At 36.5% G+C, this 23,445-nt stretch overlaps 2 protein-coding genes across 3 annotated transcripts in view; one reads left to right on the top strand and one right to left on the bottom strand.

Annotated features, from left to right (window-relative positions):
• Positions 1–23,445, bottom strand: part of Ogg1 (8-oxoguanine DNA glycosylase) — a 510,811-nt gene that overhangs the window by 277,069 nt on the left and 210,297 nt on the right. The gene's annotated exons all lie outside the window — the stretch shown is intronic.
• Positions 1–23,445, top strand: part of LOC136855163 (zwei Ig domain protein zig-8-like) — a 63,148-nt gene that overhangs the window by 24,044 nt on the left and 15,659 nt on the right. For both annotated transcript variants that reach the window (XM_067132072.1, XM_067132073.1), the window contains exons 2-8: positions 6,120–6,184; positions 9,904–10,025; positions 13,245–13,334; positions 14,173–14,250; positions 17,398–17,530; positions 18,531–18,658; positions 19,684–19,852. In XM_067132072.1, coding sequence (XP_066988173.1) covers positions 6,130–6,184; positions 9,904–10,025; positions 13,245–13,334; positions 14,173–14,250; positions 17,398–17,530; positions 18,531–18,658; positions 19,684–19,852 — 775 coding nt within the window. In that variant the 5' untranslated portion in view covers positions 6,120–6,129. The remainder of the gene's footprint in view (positions 1–6,119; positions 6,185–9,903; positions 10,026–13,244; positions 13,335–14,172; positions 14,251–17,397; positions 17,531–18,530; positions 18,659–19,683; positions 19,853–23,445) is intronic.

Genomic DNA, 23,445 nt, shown 5'->3' with positions numbered 1-23,445 from the left:
ACCGAAGAGAATGGAGATGAGATGGAGGTGTGGCAGAGAATTAAAGCAGCTTTGGATAAACAGAGACAGATTTCAGGAAGGATCCTTTGAGACTTAGGATTACTGTCTACGAAAGCAGTGATCAGACCAGTGCTGCTGTTTGGTGCAGAAAAGAAAGTTAATTATACCTTAGTTTAACCAGACCAGACCACTGAGCTGATTAATAGCTCTCCTAGGGCTGGCCCGAAGGATCAGATTTATTCTACGTGGCTAAGAACCAATTGGTTACCTAGCAACGGGACCTGCAGCTTATTGTGAAATCTGAACCACATTATACCAAGAAATGAACTTCTATCACCAGAAATAAATTCCTCTAATTCTTCATTGGCTGGTCGGAGACTCGAACACGGGGCCAGAAGAATGCTACCTGAGAACGGTACCCACCCGTCCAATGAGGAACTGTATGAAGCAGAAACGTGGGCAATGCGCCACAAAAAGGAGAGAGCTCTAGAGACGACAGAGACGAGCATGTTGAGACAGGATCCTTCGAGTGTCATTGCTGGAACGAATCTGAATTAACAGATAAGAAAAAAGGTGGGTGGATACAGAAGAACAGATAAAGCCAGGAAAATAGGACATGGCGGCACAGCCATGTTGCTCACAGGGTTGATGATATTCTAGTTTTGGGAAAGCGCCAGATTAGATTGCGGAGGGTAGAAGATGCAGAGAATTAAGAAGCATGATGTTTTAAAAAGAGACATGAAATAGCAAGGCGCAGAGCACACAGACGCCTAAGATACAATTGTTTAAAAAAGCTTGATGGTAGCAATTTCTGAAAAACTGTTCTCAAGAAATGAGATTTCTTCAGAACTATTTTCAGAAAACCGCTCTCCCATCCGAGCTTTTTCTAAAAACAATTGCATAACTTTCTTTAACAGTAAGTTTGTTCTGCTTTTAATAACTCCTAATGTACCCAAATTGCCTTTTGTACTTTAGTAACCTTGATGCCCATGATAGGTCTTTTATGCTCAACTAAAAGACCTTGTTCACCGCACCTTCCGGCTCAATATAGAGCACCAAGAACCCATTAACCATTGGTTCTCATTTTTTAGATATAAAGGCAAACTAAGCTCCCCGATGGCTCCCAATGTTGTTTATTTATATACTTTCCCCACATGTAAGGTGGGGAAATGTGTGGGGGCTTCTCGTCACCTACTAAAAGTGAGAATTGATTGTCATCAGGGAGTTAGTTATAGAACGGTACCACGTTAGCCCTAGGAGAGCTGTTAACCAGCTCAGTGGTCTGGTTAAAACTAAGATATACTTAACTTAACCACGTTAACTAATCCAGAATTTTCTAATATACGGGATCATGGCCAAAAAATGTAAACAAGATATCGAATATGAACATTTTAAAATTCTCTCCAGAGCCACCTCACCTCATCAACTAACAATAGCCGGATCATTATACATTAAGAAGCTTGTCCCTACTTTCAACCAAACTACCTCTACAACACTGTACCTGGCTTGAGTTTGGCCCTGTCTTTGTTTTTGTTGGATCTCATTCAGTCCTTGGTTCCCCTCCTGAAAGGTAGGGGTCTGTTTCTTACAGTCTGTTGGTTAAATACTGGTTTTTAAAAAAATTTTTAATTTGTAAACTTCTTATTCCTGAGTCTTTGTAACATTTTCATATGTTATAATTGTTGTATTTTCCAGCTTTGAAAATGAGGATGTGTCCTCCAAATGTCAGCTTGTATAATAAACGAACAAATAGTTCAGCTCCTTGTTCTAGTCAGCTTGTATAATAAACGAGCAAATAGTTGTTTATATATATATATATATATATATATATATATATATATATATATATATATATATATATACAATATCAGCTTTTAACCTTTCAGTTGTGATGGCAATTTAACCCTGTATTCCAGTACTAAATATCCTTTAATGAGTCATAGCTCTCCTTTAATGGCCCAGAACGTCTTGGAATGAAGCACACCTTCCTCTCAGGTGGAGTAAATTATTGCTATTCAATGGAAGGTTTCATGATTCGAATTTCCTGTGACGAGGCGACGTCGTCTAACAGAGGGCTCTGAACGAAAGGTGTTTCTGAAGAGACGCAGAATCTATGCACATAATATTATTCACGGTGTTAATGATGAAACGATTTGAGTTTAGAACTTAAAATGAAAGTTGGCAGCGAATGGAGTCAAGAGAAATGTAGACAACACTTGTTGCTTGAGAAACACAGACAGAACTTGTTGCTTGAGAAACACAGACAGCACTTGTTGCTCGATTTTAATGGAAGGCAGAAAAATACCCAATGGCGACACATTTTCTTTCGAAAATCAGTTAAGAAAGCGATATACAGAATTACAGAAATCTCATATTTTCTTTCCCTTTGATAAGAAAAAATCGCAGAAGTCTTTGGAGAAACCCGCAAATACCTGTCCATGACTCGATATATATTTTGATAGTAATGTGAATTTCACAACAGACTTCAAAGAGACATGAAAGCAAAATATCGTATGAAGTTGTAGATGAAGAACAATAAGCATTTTGAATTTATTAAATCGAATCTTGGAAGTGTTAAGAATGAAGAAAAACAAACGAATTCGGACAGAGCGGACTGAAATATAGACAATGAAGGAAATTAGAGAACAGAATTACATACCAACTGACTTCGACATTTCAAACTGACACAGGAAAGATCGATAGACAAATGCACTGAGAGAAGATGCAGGCATAGTACTAATGTCAGTATAACGCCTTCGCCGGATGATACCCTCACTAAATTTTTGAAGAATCGTAAAGCTTTAGCCTTACGGGATCTTTAGGCCCCATGATATAACATAAAGGCAACGGGAGAATGACAACACATACATAAGAAATAATCTCCAAATGTCCAGGATATCGGACAATTAATTATAAGTTGCCAGTCATGTCCACCCATTTCTGTCAAATGAGGACACTGGATAAGACTAGAATGGTTTTGCTTCTGGTTTAGGGACAAAGTAAGTACTATACAAGAGATTTACCTCCTTTAGATAGAATAACTCATGGTGGTAGGTTTCGTTTCCAAAATAAGCAATTATATGACTTGGACCCTCGACGGATGGACTGTTGTTTGTCAATTTTTCCTAAGTTATATTTCAACAGAAATCTTTCACATTCACAATTGATCCCTGGTCCTCTTTCCTGGCGAGAGAGAGCGACCAGATTTGTTGAACATCAGCACCGATATGCAGTAAATGTGCCTCGCTGCCGAACTTCTCAGTACTGTTGTTTTTTATTCCTCACATCTCTGGACTGTGGAACAGACTCTCTGACGATGTTGAGAATTAAATCAAAAGTTCATAAGATGCAATTCTCCTTGTATTTTAAGAATTTACTTAAAACTTTATCGACTTATTTATTAATTTGTTATTTTATTTTTTCTTTTCTAATAACTGATCTCTACTTTGTGTATTTTCTATTACCTTCTGTTACTTCTTTCGAATAAACACCATGTTCTTTGGAAACTTGAATTTCATGTCAATGGCCCCTGTGGGTTTGTTCCATATAAATAGGTTTCACCTTCTGAATAATAATAATAATAATAATAATAATAATAATAATAATAATAATAACATTGCAATGGCTACAGAGGGGAGAACTCAAGAGGGAAACAGAAGGAATACTAACAGCGGCACAAGATCAGGCCCAAAGAACAACAGATGGAAATAACATCTCAACCCACATGCAGGAAATGCATTATGAAAGACAGACCATAAACTACATAGTAGTGATCAACTGGCTCTTGCCCAAAACCAACCAAAAAGAGGTACGATTCAGTGGCAAAAGTCCCACTGGAGCCTGTGCAAGAAAACTGCCAGCTAGCTTGCAGTAATAGTGTTACGAACACCAACCTGAGGAGTGACAGAAACGATCAGGCAACATCCTCGGGATTATGGTATCAGACGAGAAAAGACAGTGCCAATAGACCAGACGTGACGTTGATTGGGATAAAACTAGGAAGAAAGTGTCACTCATTGATGTGGCAATACCAAGGGACAAAGAGTAGACATGAGAAAGAAAGAGAAAAATTGATAGGTATCAAGACCTGAAAATCAGAATTAAGAAGGATATGGAATATACAACGGAAATTGTACCCATAATCATAGGAACATCAGCACGATCCCAAGATCCCTGAAAAGGAACTGGAACCAGATGCCGAAGTAGTTCCAGGACTCATGCAGAAGAGTAAAGTACTGCGGAAACAGGGCACATAGTGAGAAAAGTGATGGATCACATGAGGTAGGACGCAACCCGAACCCCACACCATTAAACCACCCAGTCGATAGAAAGAAAATAATAATAATAATAATAATAATAATAATAATAATAATAATAATAATAATAATAATAATAATAATAAGACAAAGAGTTTCATAACAAGATCTTGAAATGAATGTGCCTTTCATCGAATTTGAAAAGGCTATCGATAAGATACAGTAGAGTATGCCAGATATCCTAAAAACGGTGAGCGTCCGTTGGCTGAATACTTGGTATATTGAAAACCTCCATCAGAAATACTTATAGCGCGAGACAGTTGATTCTTTCTGTAAATCTTCAGCTGAAAACCCTTATGGAGGGAGAGTCAGCAGACTATAAACCCAATAGGGTTCCAAAGGGAAATCAGCCAGTAGAGAGAGAGAGAGAGAGAGAGAGAGAGAGAGAGAGAGAGAGAGAGAGAGAGAGAGAGAGAGAGAGAGACAAGTTATAGGAAAAGGTGATCAGTCAATAGATATAAAAGAATAGAAAATAAAACCGATGCACCCGAATTTAAGGAAACGTCAGCAGGGAGCAGGAACGAATTTGCTCCTCGCTTAAATATCTGGAGATCAGAGGATTCCAAAACTGCACCAGGCAAACTATTCCACGTTTGAGTTGTAGCCACGATGTAACTCTTAACAAACTGAGTAGTATTAGACCTGATGCTATAAAACATCACACTGTCTGCTGTTGCAGCTTGTAGAAGCGAAGTGTGATTAATATAAATGAAAGGAAAAGGGTTGACGCTATTGAGTTAAATTTCTTGTCTACTATGTGTGGTCTAACATGAACTCACAGGGTGAGAAATAGGGTGAGAGATATAAAAGTGTAACAGGATTAGTCGAGGCAAAAGGTTCGGTCATGTGGAAAAAATAGGAGAAAAGAGGGCACATTTCAGAACTGTTAAGGAAAAGGATAAGCCATAAGAAAGGTTGGATAGATGAAGTTAAACTGGAAAAATGGGCTGAATATTCAGTAGGTACAAGAATGCTTCTAACAAAGGGGTGAGTGGCGCATTATGTGAGACAGCTTTGATGCACTGCTGTTGATCCTTCTATATGGGTAAATGAAGAAACTGATAGTGTGCAGGTTTTGAGGTGGCGGTGACTGTGGCGTAGTCTTTTCTCTGGAGCCTCCCAAAGTTTAAGTGCATTCAGTATGATATGTACTTTCATGGGGTATTGCTAAGAAGTCTCCATGACGGAGCATTACTGCTACCGCACTCATCCCAAAATCTTAGCAAAGAAACGACAGAGAGAGAGAGAGAGAGAGAGAGAGAGAGAGAGAGAGAGAGAGAGAGAGAGAGGGAATGTCTTACATTATTTGAATATCATATTATAATCCTCTTCTTCTTCTCTTTCTTCTTCTTCTTCTTCTTCTTCTTCTTCTCTCTCTCTCTCTCTCTCTCTCTCTCTCTCTCTCTCTCTTCTCCGCGTTCCGCCCTAGAAGGAAAACGAGTCAACTGACTAGGCACTCAGCTCAGTACTTAAGTCAATGCGTTAGTTAGTCCCTTTTCGTCCTGCTCGAGAATGGAGCTAGGGTCCTTTTATTTGTGAGCCGGACACAAACAACTGCTCAACAAGGTGTGTGAGAGAGAGAGAGAGAGAGAGAGAGAGAGAGACTGGTCTTCATAAGGTTCTATCACAGCGAAATATTTAAAGTGAGTGTGATACCTCAGATTGTAAATTCTTTTACACAGAGGTAAATGAATACAGCCAAGTCTGGGTCCCTTTATGTTTTCTTCATGAACTTTAGACAAATGCTTATTTCTTTGTTATTCCTATTCCACATTCTAATATTTTTTTATTCTTCATTTGCAGGTGATCTAGAATGAAGGCTCGAGTTTCCTCTTCGTTCTTCAATCTCCTGACTGCCTTGGCCATAGGTTAGTACAGAGGACGAATTACCCCGATGTTTGTTTTGATTTCTTTTCTGACACACCATCAGTCAGCTACCACGGCTGAAATCCCTTCTGGCTGATTCAAGGATTCAAATACTCTGCCAATTGCCTTTCTCCTCCACGCAGTCTTACTCATCCTGAGTATTCGCCTCGTTTCAGTTAAAGCAATGCTGACCCTGTCAAACCCCGAAATTTCCATATCATTCCTCTACATACTCAATCTTCTTCTTCTTCTCCTCAGCTTAGTCCCGTTTCTATAGGGGGTCGCCGTTTTGGATGAGCCTCTTCCATCTACCTCTGCGGTGCGTTTCTGCTTCGTCAGGGCCCCTCTCTCTCTCTCTCTCTCTCTCTCTCTCTCTCTTGGTCTTCCTTCTCGTCTTCTTCCGCCCTGCACTTCCATCTCCTTAGCATTTATGCCTTGCCATAGGGTCTTCCTCCCTTCTCAGCAGGCGTCCGTACCATCTCAGTCTCCCCTCCTGCACTTTCTTTGACATTTCAATCAAATAATAACATATGATATATTACAAAATCTATTCTAGGTCCTTAAATTTACATTTAGAACTTTTCCTCCCACTCTCAGCTTTTTTCAGATTTCATTTTTATAGATGTCCTGTCCACTGAGCCTTGCAGCGTGTGTTTATTTCAGTCATGCCCTTCTTTCACACAGTTCAGATGTTTTGGTGTACTATTGTACTCTTATTTCCACCATGCTTTTCATATCTTCCTTCAAAAACCTTTCAACAATTATTATTATTATTATTATTATTATTATTATTATTATTATTATTATTATTGAAATGTAAAAGTGAACACAGCAAGACAAAAATGAAAGCGCTAATAAGGAAAGCAATATAGCGTTGTGAGCGAGATAAGAAATGAGGTACAGAGGTCTTCAGCTTACTAATTTATTCACAAAACTTTCACGCAGGTCAATAGCTTGTGCGAGCCGCAAAGTAGTCCCGACCTCTCGACAGATCGAGGAAGGGATTCAATTTAAGCGTCTGTGTTTCTTCACAGACATAGATTTACATAAGGGCAGATACAAGACATCTGACTGACAGTTATACGTACATTACTGGAAAGATTATGTAACAGCACACAAAGATACAAATACATGAAAGGTGACAATTAGGTGATTGAGATATTTGCATAAAAGACGTGCGAGAGAATTTGCTTTTCTCTCGACCGCATGGTATTTCCTTCCGTATTACTCATCGTGGGAGAAAGCAGACTTTGATCGTATCTAATGGATACATTATAAACAAAAGAAGAACAGCACACTGTTCTCGCCTGCCAAATCACCCTTTCCCCCCATGCGCCCAGCATACGCTCACACACACACTACTTTAAAAATAAGGAAAGGCAAACCCATCTCTTCAAAATCGGTTTCTGCCTAATAATCTTAATGGTATCAGAGATTCTGAGACTTTGTATATAAACATGTATGTTTACTTTAAGCGAGAATAACTTTAGGTGTTTTTATAAATATCTATAAGTTATCATTATCTTTCTATTAGCCAATTCTTGCAAAACTCATTTCCAAGTACATCTATAATCCTTACTGAGTCACTCAAATCTTTCAGCTTTCATTTTGATCATTGTAAGAAAAAGTAAATCCAAAATCTTCAAAAGAATTTGGTTTCCTGTATCACAAAATATATAGAATGTATAGTGTAAAAATACTGGACAGTCAAATTTTTTTCATTTTCCGCTAAATGACGTTCTGAAAAAAAAATATAGCATTATAACAAAAAATCAGTGAGTGAAAATTCCTTTTCTCGTCCGGTGACTGAATGTGAGCGATGGGTAAAATCGAAAATCAATCTGTGCCATTGTTCCTATTCATGAGGCACAAGCCATTTCTAGAGCTTCAGACCAATGCCACCTGAATTATGAATGCATTGATATTTTTTTTTTAAATTAATTCCTTTGTGTTCAAGAGATTGGAATATTCTTTCACTGTTTGAAATCTGAATAGTTAAAATGCTGTTTCTCTCTCTCTATATATATATATATATATATATATATATATATATATATATATATATATATATATATGTGTGTGTGTGTGTGTGTACATGCAAACACTTCAATAATAATAATATTATTATATATATATATATAGTATATATATATATATATATATATATATATATATATATATATATATATATATATATATATTTATATATATATATGTATATATATAATTGAATTCTAACTTAATGCAGTAAATTCCACTATCGGGGCCAACCACCCGAGAAATGAAAGGCCAGTGATCATTGTCATATAAACACTTCAACTGCTCGAATCATGGATGAAACATATGAGCAAAAAATTCCCACAGATCTATCTTCTTCATGCACTCAAACATAAGACTCAGCAGCAGCACGTTGAACTCCTCCTACAACCACTGCGTCACTCACTTCTATCCAATACTCACTCTCTTTCCCGGGTTCTGAGACCCTTCTTTCCAGTACCTCCTCCATCCATCTGTCTATCTTTCCCATTCTGTTTTCCTCATTTCATTCCTCTCTGTACTTCCGGATTGCACACTCTTTCCACCAACCTATCATCATCCATTCCTCCTACATGTCCTGTCCACCTTGGGACACTCTGATCCACCCTTTTCATATATTATAACCTTTTTACCACTACAAAGTTTCTCATCATTTCTCTCCTGCTCAGTTCTTCTTATACCACCAGTGCTAGGTAAGCACTTCGTTTCTATAGCTCCAAACCTTTTTCCTTCATACACTTCACTTCCATAGAGGAGAGCTCGTCCAGCAATCACTATATATATATATATATATATATATATATATATATATATATATATATATATATATATATATATATATATATATATATATATGTGTGTGTGTGTGCATACATATATATATGTGTGTGTAGCTACAGATGGAAGGAGAATGCAATGATTTTGAAAGACTGTAGGAATTCATGACGCCTTGTTTATTAGATTGTATGCGGTAGAAAATCATCTGTTCAATGCGTGGCGGAGAGAGAATTGTCGATCAAGTCATCATAACCGCATTGCCTTTTCTGTTTCCGACTGGTTAGAATATTTGCTATGATGAAGACTTTTAATTCCCATTTTTTTTTTTTCTACGATAAACGTTTAATTGTCCTTGAAGGTTTAAAGTCACTACAAATATCAGTTATATTCTTTTTCTTGTTTCAAGGAAATAAGAACGATGGTGGTTCCTTTGTTGTCTTGTATGGAACCCCACGAATTTCTTTAGAAGAGCGATTATTATCAATAGCAGCGCACTGTAGCGCCCAGCAGCGATTATAATTTTCATCAGACTTGCACAAGGAAAACTTCTTTGTTAGATACACAGGCGAATACTTTAGTTTGTATGCATTACATTTGAATGGAAATATATACTTAATGTCTCTAATTGCCAATGTGTACCAGCAGCAACCCTTTATATGACCATTGTTCTTTTCTAATGGATACATTATATCAATCCACTGGTTTCAAAGTTTCAATGACTTTTTTTAACTGACAAGGTTATTCTTGGTATTAAATATTCAGCTCAAATTTGTTTTTTTTCAATAGGAATTTTATGCTTATCGTCCTCACGTAAGAAAATTAATAAAGGTACTTTCATCCAATCTCTAAAAATTCTAGTTTTTCTTCCGTCAGTTAAAGAAATCTTCCCTTTTTCTCCTCCCATCAGTCGTATCGTCGTCCGTCGCCCCCGTGACAGACACTGGGCAGGAAATCAAGACGCCGAGGTCGAAAGAGGACCATCTGGAGGACACATCCCACACCACGGAGCCATTTTGGAAGGGACCCAGGGTGGGTAACTTTCGTCGGATCTTGACGATTTCTTTGATCTGCTAAGAATCATTGTGAGACTCATTCAACTTTACCATAAGCGTCGCCATCTTACATGCACAATGCAATAGATAGTCAAACACGCACACACACATATATATATGTATATATTACTTTATGGGTATGAAATATCTTTCTGTGCTGGATTAGAATAAAAATATTTGTGTAAGGGCACATGTGCCAACGAGATGGAACCTGGATTTTTGTGCGTAAACACTGAAGTTTGAATTGCCCTCACAATACACGTGGACAAGGTTGTAGTATAATATCTGGGAAGTATAGTGGAACAACTATATACTCCATACTAAGAGTGTATATAATTATGAAACTCAATGAAAAAAGCAAACAAAAGATTCGGGTGATTAAGTGTCATCAGAAATAGAAAAGGAAATTATCTTGTATAAGGATGATGACATTTAACGAGGGTGGTCAGATTGGTGAAGAAATCCACAGTGATGTAAATAGCAGTTTTTATTAGAAATATACATACAAACAAGAGCTTCCGAGAACCTGTTCGATTCTGAGGAGAATCGAGTAGGTTCTCGAAAGCTCTAGTTTGTTTATTTATTTCTAATTTTTATTTACATTTGCACCACTGTGGAGAGGAGATTGGGGGAGGCTGGGAGATAGGAGGGGCCAGTAACAGTGATACAATCAAGTAAAGAAAGCTTCAAGCAAAATGAAGAAGGCCAAAGCACCAGGTCAATCAGAGGTGCAAATTGGAATGTTAAAGGTGCTTGGCTTACAGGAGTTAGACTGGTCATTATATTATTATACTCAGCCACATTAAAATGAATACGTTAGAACTCGGTCTGTTTCTTTATAATTTTGTACAGGGCAGCAAATGCAACTAACTGATGTACCTGCGATGTCGTTACAGTGGTTTGTATCATCGTTTGTGAGTTTGGGCAATAATCATTCTGCTAATTCTTTGATATCAGCTTATTTAACTTATCTCCATGTTTTCCAATAGGAAATCTGGATAAGATTGTAAGATATATATCCGCACCTGATGCACTATTCAAATGTTTGTTTTACTTTCACCTTCGTTACATAAATCAATACTGCCTTTTTTTAATGCAAACAAACTCAGACAAAATCTTATCATAAATATTAAGAAGCACTCACAGGTGAACTCATGACTTCATTGTAAACTTAAAACCATTGAACTCATAACTTCATTGTAAACTTAAAACCATTGAACTCATGACTTCATTGTAAACTTAAAACCATTGAACTCATGACTTCATTGTAAACTTAAAACCATTGAACTCATGACTTCATTGTAAACCTAAAACCACTGAAGTGATATCTCCGTCAGCAATCAAGAATTCAGACCAAGAAAAGTTCGCTAATTCCCAAGGAAATAAATGAGGAAGTTTTCGATAAAGTGAAAGATGGGGCGATTCTCAAAGTTCTTTGTGGGGACATTTATCAAATGTGGCCTCATCTCTCACCTTACTCGAGTTATTTCAAGTTCTCGACCTTCCTTCGCTGAAGTCGTTTCAGATTTTCAGACTGACAAACCGTAATGCAAACCGTTATAACGGCATTGCAGTGATATCAGTTTTATTCAGTTACTTCACGACAGGTAACTTTTGATATAATAAATTATATAAAATTTATGAGAAATAATTTATTCATTATTTATATTTATATTTGTATATATATAACATATACTGTATATATACTGTATGTGTGTGTATATATGTGTATATATATATATATATATATATATATATATATATATATATATATATATATATATATATATATATACATATATATATATATATATATATATATATATATATATATATATATATATATATATATATATAAGGATATCCTATGTGTGTGTGCAGTGTGTAACTCCACTCATCTGATATGAGTGCTTTATATAGAAAACAATAATATATTTAGGAACTAAATAATATTTTCTAAGACTTTTTCTAATGTAATCTGTCTCCTTGCAAACTGAAAATGGTTTCTCCGATTAAATGCAGAAACGTCCACTCAGAGAAATACATGTTTTCATTCAATTACTGTCGATTTCTCTAACTGAATTTTCAGTTTTTACACAATTGTCTTGAAAATAAAGACCAAGGATATATATATACATATATATATATATATATATATATATATATATATATATATATATATATATATATATTTATATATATATACTGTATATATATACATATACTGTATATATATATATATATATATATATATATATATATATATATATATATATATATATATATATATACATAGATACATATATATATATATATATATACATATATATATATAAATATATATATATATATATATATATATATATATATATATATATATATATATATATATATAATTACAGCTTTTTTGAGCATTATGTGTTCTTTCCCCATACAACAGGATGCAAAATTGACATTCCTTTATGTTTTGTCCTGATTTTGGTGCAAGTTTAGTGAAAATTTGTAAAAATCCTATAATGTATAACTAAGTCCCAGATACTGCAAAAGCATCACAACATAAACACAATCAAATGTAAAACTCACGACGGGAACAATATAATAAATGAACTGAGAGAGCAAAAACAAGCTCGCCGAAAACTACGAATATATGGGCGGGTCCAACTTTTCACCCAAGGTTGAGTCAGCTGATTCTCTGGCAATTCATTTTAACATCCTTCTTCGGCAGAAGTGTAAAGAGAGAAAGGGAAGAGCAGTGGATGCATTGCACTCTGCTCATTGCAAACAATTACAAGTAAGAAACTCGTTCTAAATACATCATTATCTCCTGGAAAACTCAAGTTTCAACACACTAGGCTCCTCTTCAGGTGAAGGTGGGAAAAGCCTAGTTGGCTCGGAACTGTTGTGTTTTTCAAGATGAAGGAATGCCTTCAGAAGGGGTTTTTTATTTGTAAGGGAAGAGGTGTCTGCTGTGCTAACCTTGCAGGAGTAGAAATACATTAAAAATATGCTAGTCTATTCCAGTAGTCGACGATGTACTCAGAGCTACAGGAATTGCTTTTCTATAAGCTGAGGATTAAAGAAGGTATTCCGGCAAACGAAAGGATGTAACAAAATTGCAACAATATGCCGATTAGAGATGCTGGCTGGTATTCAAAATATGGATTCTCAAATTCCCTGTTATTTTTCTGACTTCCAGGTAGACACCCTCCACTCAGGGAACGTGTCCACGGTCCTGGGAAGAACGGCTTCTTTGAGATGCCGAGTTTTGGATCGAGGAAATAAAACGGTAAGTTGAACAAAGAGAGAGAGAGAGAGAGAGAGAGAGAGAGAGAGAGAGAGAGAGAGAGACTGAAGGTAAAAACTTGCTGGAACGATGTATAATACCACGAAAGACATCTTTATCTTTCATGTGGGAAATGTTCTGGTGTTTGCACGTTTTAGCTGAAAATTATTACGTCCCCGGTGCATTCCAGCTTTAATTATTTTACAGAAATATTACAATTCCAGCTGATCTGTCTATGAATAACAGCAGAAAAGCTGTGGACTCATTTACCTAAACTCGTTTGGGGAAAATCCCTCCTGGGAGGATTATTTTCATTTATTCTCTGTCCCCACTTGTGCACCGGGAATTTTAATAAATCGAGAAATTTACATATCATTGTGGCTGTGACCACTTGAATATATCTATATATATATATATATATATATATATATATATATATATATATATATATATATATATATATATATATATATATATATATATATATATATATATATATATATATATATATATATATATATATATATATATATATATATATATATATATATATATATATATATATATATATATATATATATATATATATAGATATATATATATATATATGTATATATATATATATATATATATATAGATATATATGTGTGTATATATATAGATAGATAGAGAGATAGATAGACATACATACATATACATATACATACATATATACATATCTATATATATGTATATGTATATATATATATATTATATATACGTATATAGAGAGATAATGTAAACTTGCAATCACGAATTTCATCATTAGTAAATTTTTATTCATTCATTCATTTTCTTTCAGGTATCGTGGATTCGTCATCGAGATTTGCATCTGCTGACTGTCGACCAGTATACTTATACTTCAGACCAAAGGTTTCAGGTAAGAACTGCATTACAGTGGGATGATAATCTTGCTTCAGTATTAGTGCTAGCTTTCCTAACAGAAACACTAGCTGTAGTGGCTACGGTATGAACAGTAGTAGTAATAGCTAGTACTGATGGTGCTATATCTGAGATTTTTCTTGGTTTTATAGAAAATCCATAACTGATTTCGTTTCTGTATACGCCTGATTTTACATTTACTCTAGCTGACGATCTAATATTTCAAAAATAGCTCAAACATTTTTGTTCAAAACTATCACTAACCTTGTGATTGTTTGTCACGCTACCAGAAATCAGGACTTTGTCAGCTCTCTCTCTCTCTCTCTCTCTCTCTCTCTCTCTCTCTCTCTCTCTCTCTCTCTCTCTCTCTCTCTCTGGAATCAAAATGAGTGAATATTATCATTTCTTTATATGATTTTTTTTTTCAAATCTACTTCTTTCTACAAGATTCGGAAACTCAAGACGACCTGAAAATTCTTATTTCTTTTCAATGAATCGGAGAATGTTGTACATGCCACTGAAATCAATTTGCTTGCATACATTCAACAAGTAAGGTTATTGTTTCAAGGAATTTGAGGCAAAAGAGGGGAAAAAAAAGAAGAGCAGGAAACTCGAGGCTCATGTTATTGAGGACCACTACTTCTAAAATCAGGATAACAGGAACTTACTGATAAAATATTTTTGTAATTTGATTGAAACGTGTGCTGAAAAAAATTGCAAACATTTGTAGATAATTTATCTATAATAGAAACTATTATTATTATTATTATTATTATTATTATTATTATTATTATTATTATTATTATTATTATTATTATTATTATTATTATTATCTAGAAGATGAACACTATTCATATGGAACAAGCCCACTGGGGCTACTGACTTGAAATTCAAGCCTCCACAAAGAATATGATGTTCATTAGAAAGAAGTAACAGAAAGTGAAAGGAAAATAGAAAGAAGAGATCCTGCATTAAAAAAAATAAAAAATAAAATAACAAATTAACAAATACATAGATAAAAATGTAATTAAATTATCAAAATGCAAGAAGAATTGTATTAGGGTACTAATGCATTGCATATCCACTTGAACTCTGAAGTTACAAGAAAGAAAATTAATTCCTTTCGCAAAGGACGGTGACTGCCTAAATCTTTAGTCATGCATTGCTATTCGGCTTCCAGAATTTCCTCTCTGGTCGGCGCATTACTTCCAGTTTACAATGGAAAACATTTTGTTCCCCAAACCAGGCTTTATCTTGCCTCTTTATTTCTTGCATCTTGTGAGCATATTTGCGTTTTTATTTGTTTCTTTTTTATATACTTCTTTATCGCCCTCGCTCTGCGGGGCGTTTCTGGAAAGAGGTCTTACGCTCCATAAAGTTTGAATGGACTTTTTAATTATTTCGTAGCGTGAATAGAGCTGTCTGATGCAAGTTTACAGTGTTATATATATATATATATATATATATATATATATATATATATATATATATATATATATATATATATATATATATATATATATATATATATATATATATATACTGTAAATATATATATACATATATATACAGTATATATATACATATACATATAAATATAGTACGAGTTTACAGTGTATACACACAGAGACATTATATGCATACATGCATACACATACATACATACACACACATACAGTATATGTGTGGGTATGTGTATGTGTGTGTGTGTGTGTGCATTATCCCTGATACTTTCTTTGAAGGAAAATACAAAATATCTCACTGAAGGCAAGAAATGGAAAGGTTTGGAGGCTGCTGGAGAGAGTCATTACAAACTAGATGGTTGAAGGTTACTTGAAGAAATTCAAGTCCTTTCCACTCTTGAAGTGAACAACTGCTGGTTGGGACTGTAGCAACTGATAAATGTTTGCTGGGCAAAAATAATATATCCGTTTTTTTTTAATAACGAGAGGGAAATGCAGGAAATATTAACAGCGATTTGTGAAAAAAATTTAAAAAAAGATTAAGAGATTAAATAAATATCTCATATTCATGCAGTGATGTTGTCCAAGTTCAATCGATATTTTTACATGTAATATAAATAGGAAGATGTAATTCATAATATATATTTAGTTATTTACTTACTGTTTCTCCCTCCTGATATAATTCCGAGCAGAAAATAATGAGCTAATAAAAAATTCTTAAATTATTGTATCGATAGCCCCCATTGCATTGCAGAAACTGCAGACTTAAGTAGAGAAATATTGTGTTATGAACTGAAAAATGTACATTTGTAGGTATGTATCCGTGCAATGGTTTATACCATTAAATACATGCACACACAAACACACTATATATGTGTGTGTGTGTGTATGTGGGTGTATGTGTGTGTAGAAACAATGAATTCATGAGAACTTATTTCAAAGAAATGAATTTCTGACTCACATCAGGACTGAGACCCGGTCTTTCAAATGAGAGACCAGGGCATTACCAATTGACTCAGACAGGTCAGAAAAGAAGTTGGAACCTAAATGCTCCATACCTGAGTTTTTCCCCGGGCAGGCTGCCGCCTAACATACCAGCAAATTTTACCTGGGAAAACCTCAGGTACATAGTACTTCCCAGGTAAAATTTGCTGGTATGTTAGGCGGCAGCCTGCCCAGGGAAAAACTCAGGTACGGGAGCATTTAGGTTCCAGCTTCTTTTCTGACCTGTCTGAGTCAATTGGTAAAGGCCTGGCCTCTCATTTGAAAGGTCGGGTTTCGGTCGTCAGTCCTGATGTGTCAGAATATATATATATATATATATATATATATATATATATATATATATATATATATATATATATATATATATATATATATATATATATATATACTGTATATATATATCATATCAGGTGAAGAGGTAAAGGCTTGTCTCTTGTATGCACAGGTTTATTTGCCGACGTTTCACTCCCTTGATGTATCTTCAAAGCTGGGAGACAGATCAATCATTTACTATAAATACATAAAACAAAGTCAGTAATATACCACAAACGATTTTTTAATTTCTTAAAATTAAACCAATATATATATACATATATATATATATATATATATATATATATATATATATATATATATATATATATATATATATATACTGTACATTCCTTTCCTTCCAGGCAATGTATGAACCCTCAACTGGTGATTGGGTGTTGCTGGTTGGATCAGTGCAGTCACGTGACCGAGGTGTCTACGAATGTCAAATTGGAACAACTCCGCCAATCAGCCACTTCGTCACATTGCACATAATGGGTAGAGTATTTTAACTTGCTATGGAAAGCACGTTTGACGGTGGGAATGCGCAGCTCTTTCATGAAAATCTTTATTCAATTTAATATCTTAAGGCTGCATTTCTGATAACCTTGTGAGTTTGTGTTTAGCAATCTAACTGCATAATATTATTTCACCTATCCTTCCTATATATTAAAAAATGTCTAATAATCTCGAATTGGAGTGTTGTTAAACCCTTTGATAAGTGTTTCTTAAAATACTGAATTTAGTTTGATCACATCCACAGGAAATGAGAATAGTTTCACAAATACTTAACACAATTATAATAATTTGTATTTGCAGTGTTGTTAAATTCTTTGACAAGTTTTCTGTAAAATACTGAATTTAGTTTGATTTTGTCCATAGGAAATGAGATCGTTTCACAAATACATAACACAATTATAATGATTTATAATTATAGTGTTGTTAAACTCTTCTATAAGCATTTTTTTAAATACTGATTTTTTATTGCGTCCATAAGAAATTTGAAGTTTCGCAAATATTCAACACAATTACAGGATGCTGAAATCTAGAAAAGCTTGCTGATGTTTTCAAAAGCTGTCAAAGCAACGCCTGAATTATCTACTGATTTTTTTTTTCATTTACTGATCTCTTCGTTTACAGAATAGGTTTTTAGTTTTCTGTAAAAGAAAACTATTGAGACGGCTTTGTCTATCTGTCCACACTTTTTCTGTCCGCCCTCAGATCTTAAAAACTACTGAGGCTGGAGGGCTGCAATTTGGTATGTAGATCATCCACCCTCCAAACATCAAACATACCAAATTGCAGCCCTCTAGCCTCCGTAGTTTTTATTTTATTTAAAGCTAAAGTTAGCCATGATCGTGCGTCTGGCAACGCTATAGGACATGCTACCACCGGGCCGTGGCTGAAATTTTCATGGGCCGCGGTTCATACAGCATTATACGCTGTACAGAAAACTCCTGCGTATTTTTTACTTGTTTTTCTTCTTCTTCCGAAACAGAACCGCGAACAGAGATTCTCGGCGGAGACGATTTGCACATAAACCTGGGCTCTACCATCAACCTGACATGTCTGGTCATGTACCACGCTCGCTCCCCACACACCCTCGTCTGGCTGCATAAAGGAGAGGTCAGTGTGACCCCTGTTTCTTCCTCTTGTGCGTTCCTCACCTTACGACTACCTCAAGGATTTTTTCTTTTCACTTCTGAAAATCTGTCATGTGTGTTCCTGATCTACGAATCTGATTTATGAAATTTAGGTTACCAAGCCGAGCGCTGAGGAACTTTCGGTCATTCAGTGATGAAGACAGTGAAAAGAGGGAGATGGAGTGATTTGACAGCAAGATATCGAGATCCAGAATATAAGGGAAATGAAGTACAGGGGCCCAAAGGTGGGACTGGGAGAAAATCCGACTATTCCACTAAGACGTAAAAGTTACAGGTGTTGGACGGCAAGCTAGTTTTATTCATGGTCATTAATGAAATCTATTTCGTGGAATTTATGACAAATATTCCTTCTTGGTGAATTTAGATCATTTTTATCAGGTTTTCTGAAAGTAATTACATCAATTTAAAAGTAAGTAGTCCATTAATCACAAAATTCCCAAGACCTTCTATTTGAGAAGTCTTGGCAGCAGAGAAAAAAAAAATAAAATAAAACTACTCTTAATTTTGAATTTTCATGGCTTGAAATAATTGTCAGTATCGAGCATCTAGGTGAGCTGTCATCATGATACATTAAAATACAAGAGTTTTGCCGCACGCTTTCTTTTAAATTGTTTCTATTTGTGGTATTCACAAGTTGTGAGTTACTTGGACATTCATCATTATGATTCGATTTCAGAAATGCCTAAACATAAGCTGAAAAAACATCTAGAACTGGATCTAATTTGTGTGTGTCAGTGTGTGTGTGGTTGTAAGTGTGTGGGTATATTTGCTTGTATTCAGGCCTCTGAATACAAGCGTGTGAATCAGAATCCTCTGTTTATACTCTACAGGAAATCTTAATATTTCGCATTTTGAAAGTGAATAACTGTTATAGGCAAACAGCCATGCAAAATAGACTGTGCAAATCAACAACAATTGTTTATCCAGTCATATAAAAACAAGTTTATCTGCGAATAACAAGCGTTCTATTTCCTTTCTCGAGTTCAGGAAGTGCATTACGATTCCGCCAGGGGAGGAGTTACAGTTCTCACAGAGGCTGGTGAGGTGACCAGGTCTGCCCTCCTCATCCAAAAAGCGACGTTGGCGGATGCTGGCAACTACACCTGCAAGCCCAAGGGAGCAGCTCCTGCCATGGCCAGAGTGCACGTGCTTCATGGTAATCATCATATGAAACAGTAAAAAAAAAAATAATACAAAATATTTTAAAAATTAAACATGCTTTTATTAACATGCACTACGAAGTAAAAATTATTTTTTGAGACACACCAGGATTTTCTTACAATTAATCGTGTCTACAAAAATAAAAGCATTGGCGCCAAACCTGGAAGGAAATGCTACAAAAAAGAAGCATAATTTTTTAAATTTCTTGTAGAATTTCCTTCCATGTTTGGGGCCCATGCTTTTATTTTTGTAGACATGATTAATTGTAAGAAAATCCTGGTGAGTCTCAAAAAATTGTTTTTTACTTTTTTGTGCATTTTAATGAAAGCGTGTTTTAAATTCTTTATATTTTTTATTTTATACTTTTTAGTTTTGACAGAGATTGTAACTGATTTATGATTGTAGATAACAAAATCGAGCCAAAGAAAGTTTGATAAGTCTGTAGAGTTATTAACTTATTCTACCGAGTCAAAGATGATATGAAAAATCCGAAGTTTCTCACAAATCCTGAGATACTGGGAGAGGTCATTGTAGGTTCACTAGAGGTCACTGCTGACCTACTGATCATGTAAGGTTGTACTGTCACCGGACAAAGGGAACAGGTCGAAAATTGAGTTACAATATTTGACCCTGACAAACAGATAAAAAAGCAAGCTTAATAAAAGCGTATAATAAAAAAAGCACTTTCTTTTATCATTTTACGTAAAAGAGCCACAAAGACTACCTCCTCTGGGTGGCCTAAGTAACCTTAGGAATCATGATCCTTGGGTTTGAATTTTATATTACGATTTTATATACAAAAATTAGGAAAAATAAGTTGAAAAGCATTTAGATAACGTCTTCCAAGTGTAATGTTTTTTTGTGTGTGTTTTAATAAAAGTGCATTTTATAGTAGGGTGCATATTTGTAAGTAGGGTGCATATTTGTAAGGACTGGGGATTGGGTGACATACTGGCTGGGTGTTAACTGGTTTATTGGTAGTTCCTTGCTGAGATAAATGTACAGAATCTTCGAAGTTGTTATTGACGCGTGCGAGCGGTAAAGTAGCGTCTACACACACACAGGTAAAAACAGAGGTACAGATTCGGACATCTGTGTTTGTCGGCAGACAAACAGATGGCAATATTGAGACACATGATTAACATACAGTGATGAAACATATATCAATGGAAAGGCCAGGAAATTCTACATATGGCCAATTGCATGAGATTCAAGACAGATTAATGAATACAATGCAGTAGCATAATATATGTGAAATGGCGAGACGTTTGGTGTCTTCACAAACAGAAACATACACACAGCTTGCATGGCAATGCAAGTAGTGGTGATTGTACATACATCAAGACAACAATGGTTAGGGAGAAACAGACGGAAATATTGTGTGGTTGAAATAGCGTTCCTTTAGAAAAGAAAACGAGATGCTCTTGTTGTCTTGTCCACTCCGATGGACGACAAAAACACGCAAAAGAGACACAAATACTCTCCCCCATGACGTGGGTAATGTCTGATTAATCGGCCCGGCTGCGGAGATGACTGCTCAGGCAGAGGGTGTTTGTGTTTGGAAGAGACAGCATCGGGGCGACGGGCTCTCCATCGATGCAGAAATTGTCTTGCTGACCATTGTAGTTGGCTCGAAGGGCTTGGGCGGGTAGGAGGCTGAAGGGCAGCGCCAGCCGGCAGGAGCTCGTGGAGGACGGGAGCAGGTTGAAGGGTGACGCCGGATGATCCTTCGTGGCCGGCTGGAGGGCTGAAGGATGATGGCGGCTGATCCTTGGTAGCCAGCTCGAGAGGGCGGCAGCAGGCTGAACGATGACGATGGCTGGTCTTGGTCAGCTCTCAGGCAGGAGACATCCAGGGCTCCGTGGTTGCGTGGGTGTTTGGAACTTCTACTGAGAACTCAGCGGTGGGAAGCAGTGAGGCGCGAAGGGTCTGTCGGAAGGGTCATCATCTTGGGTTGGCGGGTCCTTCTGGTCACTCCAGGGTCACCAGTGTAAGGACTGGGGATTGGAGTGATATACTGGCTGGGTGTTAACTGGTTTATTGGTAGTTCCTTGCTGAGATAAATGTACAGAATCTTCGGAGATGTTATTGACGCCCAGTAAAGTAGCGTCGTTTACACACACAGGTAAAAACAGAGGTACAGACTGGCATCTGTGTTTGACGGCAGACAAACAGATGGCGATATTGAGACACATGATTAACATACAGTGATGAAACATATATCAATGGAAAGGCCAGGAAATTCTACATATGGCCAATTGCGCAGACAGATTAATGAATACGCAGTAGCATAATATATGAAATGAAATTGTCTTGCTTGATACAGAAGATTTGTTGGAACATTGTGAGTACATGATTAGAATGCTTGCATGGCAATGGTAGTGGTGATTATACATACATCAAGACAACAATGGTTAGGAAACAGACGGAAATATTGTGCGAAATCGCGTTCCTTTTAGAGAAAGAAAACGAGGCTTGTCCAAGGACGACAAAAACACGCACACACGTTTGGAAGAGACGGCGCAGTCGGCAGACGTGGGTAATGTCTGATTAATCGAGATGACTGCTCAGGCAGAGGGTGCGGTGCAGTTGTGTTTGGAAGAGACAGGTCGGGCGACGGGCTCTTACAATACTCAGATCGATGCAGAAATTGTCTTGCTGACCATTGGTGGCTCGAAGGGCCGCCGGGTAGGAGGCTGAAGGCAGCGCCAGCCGGCAGGAGCTGAGGAGGATGATGATCCTCGTGGCCGCGAGGGCTGAAGGATGGCGCTCGAGCCAGCTCGAGAGGGGCAGCAGGCTGAACGATGACATTGGCTGGTCCTTCGTTGGTCAGCTCGTCCAGTACAAGTGCGGGGGCAGCTTCAGATTTCCTGGAGGAGACATCCAGGGCTCCGGTGGTTAGGTGGGTCATCTCGGAGGGTCGGACTTCTACTGAGAACTCAGGAACGGCGGGAAGCAGTGAGGCGGCGAAGGGTCTGTCGGCGCGTGGGTCATCATCTTGGGTTGGCCGGGTCCTTCGGGTCACTCCAGGGTCACCAGTGTAAGGACTGGGGATTGAGTGACATACTGGCTGGGTGTTAACTGGTTTATTGGTAGTTCCTTGCTGAGATAAATGTACAGAATCTTCGGAGATGTTATTGATGCGTGCGAGCGGTAAAGTAGAGTTTACACACACACAGGTAAAAACAGAGGTACAGACTCAGGCATTTGTGTTTGTCGGCAGACAAACAGATGGCGATATTGAGACACATGATTAACATACAGTGATGAAACATATATCAATGGAAAGGCCAGGAAATTCTACATATGGCCAACTGCATGAGATTCAAGACAGATTAATGAATACAATGCAGTAGCATAATATATGTGAAATGGTGAGACGTTTGGCGTCTTCACAAACAGAAACATACACACAGTTTGATACAGAAGATTTGTTGGAACATTGTGAGTACATGATTAGAATGCTTGCATGGCAATGCAAGTAGTGGTGATTGTACATACATCAAGACAACAATGGTTATGGAGAATCAGACGGAAATATTGTATGGTTGAAATCGCGTTCCTTTAGAGAAAGAAAACGAGATGCTC

This window comes from Macrobrachium rosenbergii, chromosome 30 (genome assembly GCF_040412425.1).
Source record: "Macrobrachium rosenbergii isolate ZJJX-2024 chromosome 30, ASM4041242v1, whole genome shotgun sequence".
NCBI lineage: Eukaryota > Metazoa > Arthropoda > Malacostraca > Decapoda > Palaemonidae > Macrobrachium > Macrobrachium rosenbergii.
The sequence above is the reverse complement of the archived record's forward strand: the minus strand, read 5'-3'. Positions and strand labels throughout refer to the sequence as shown.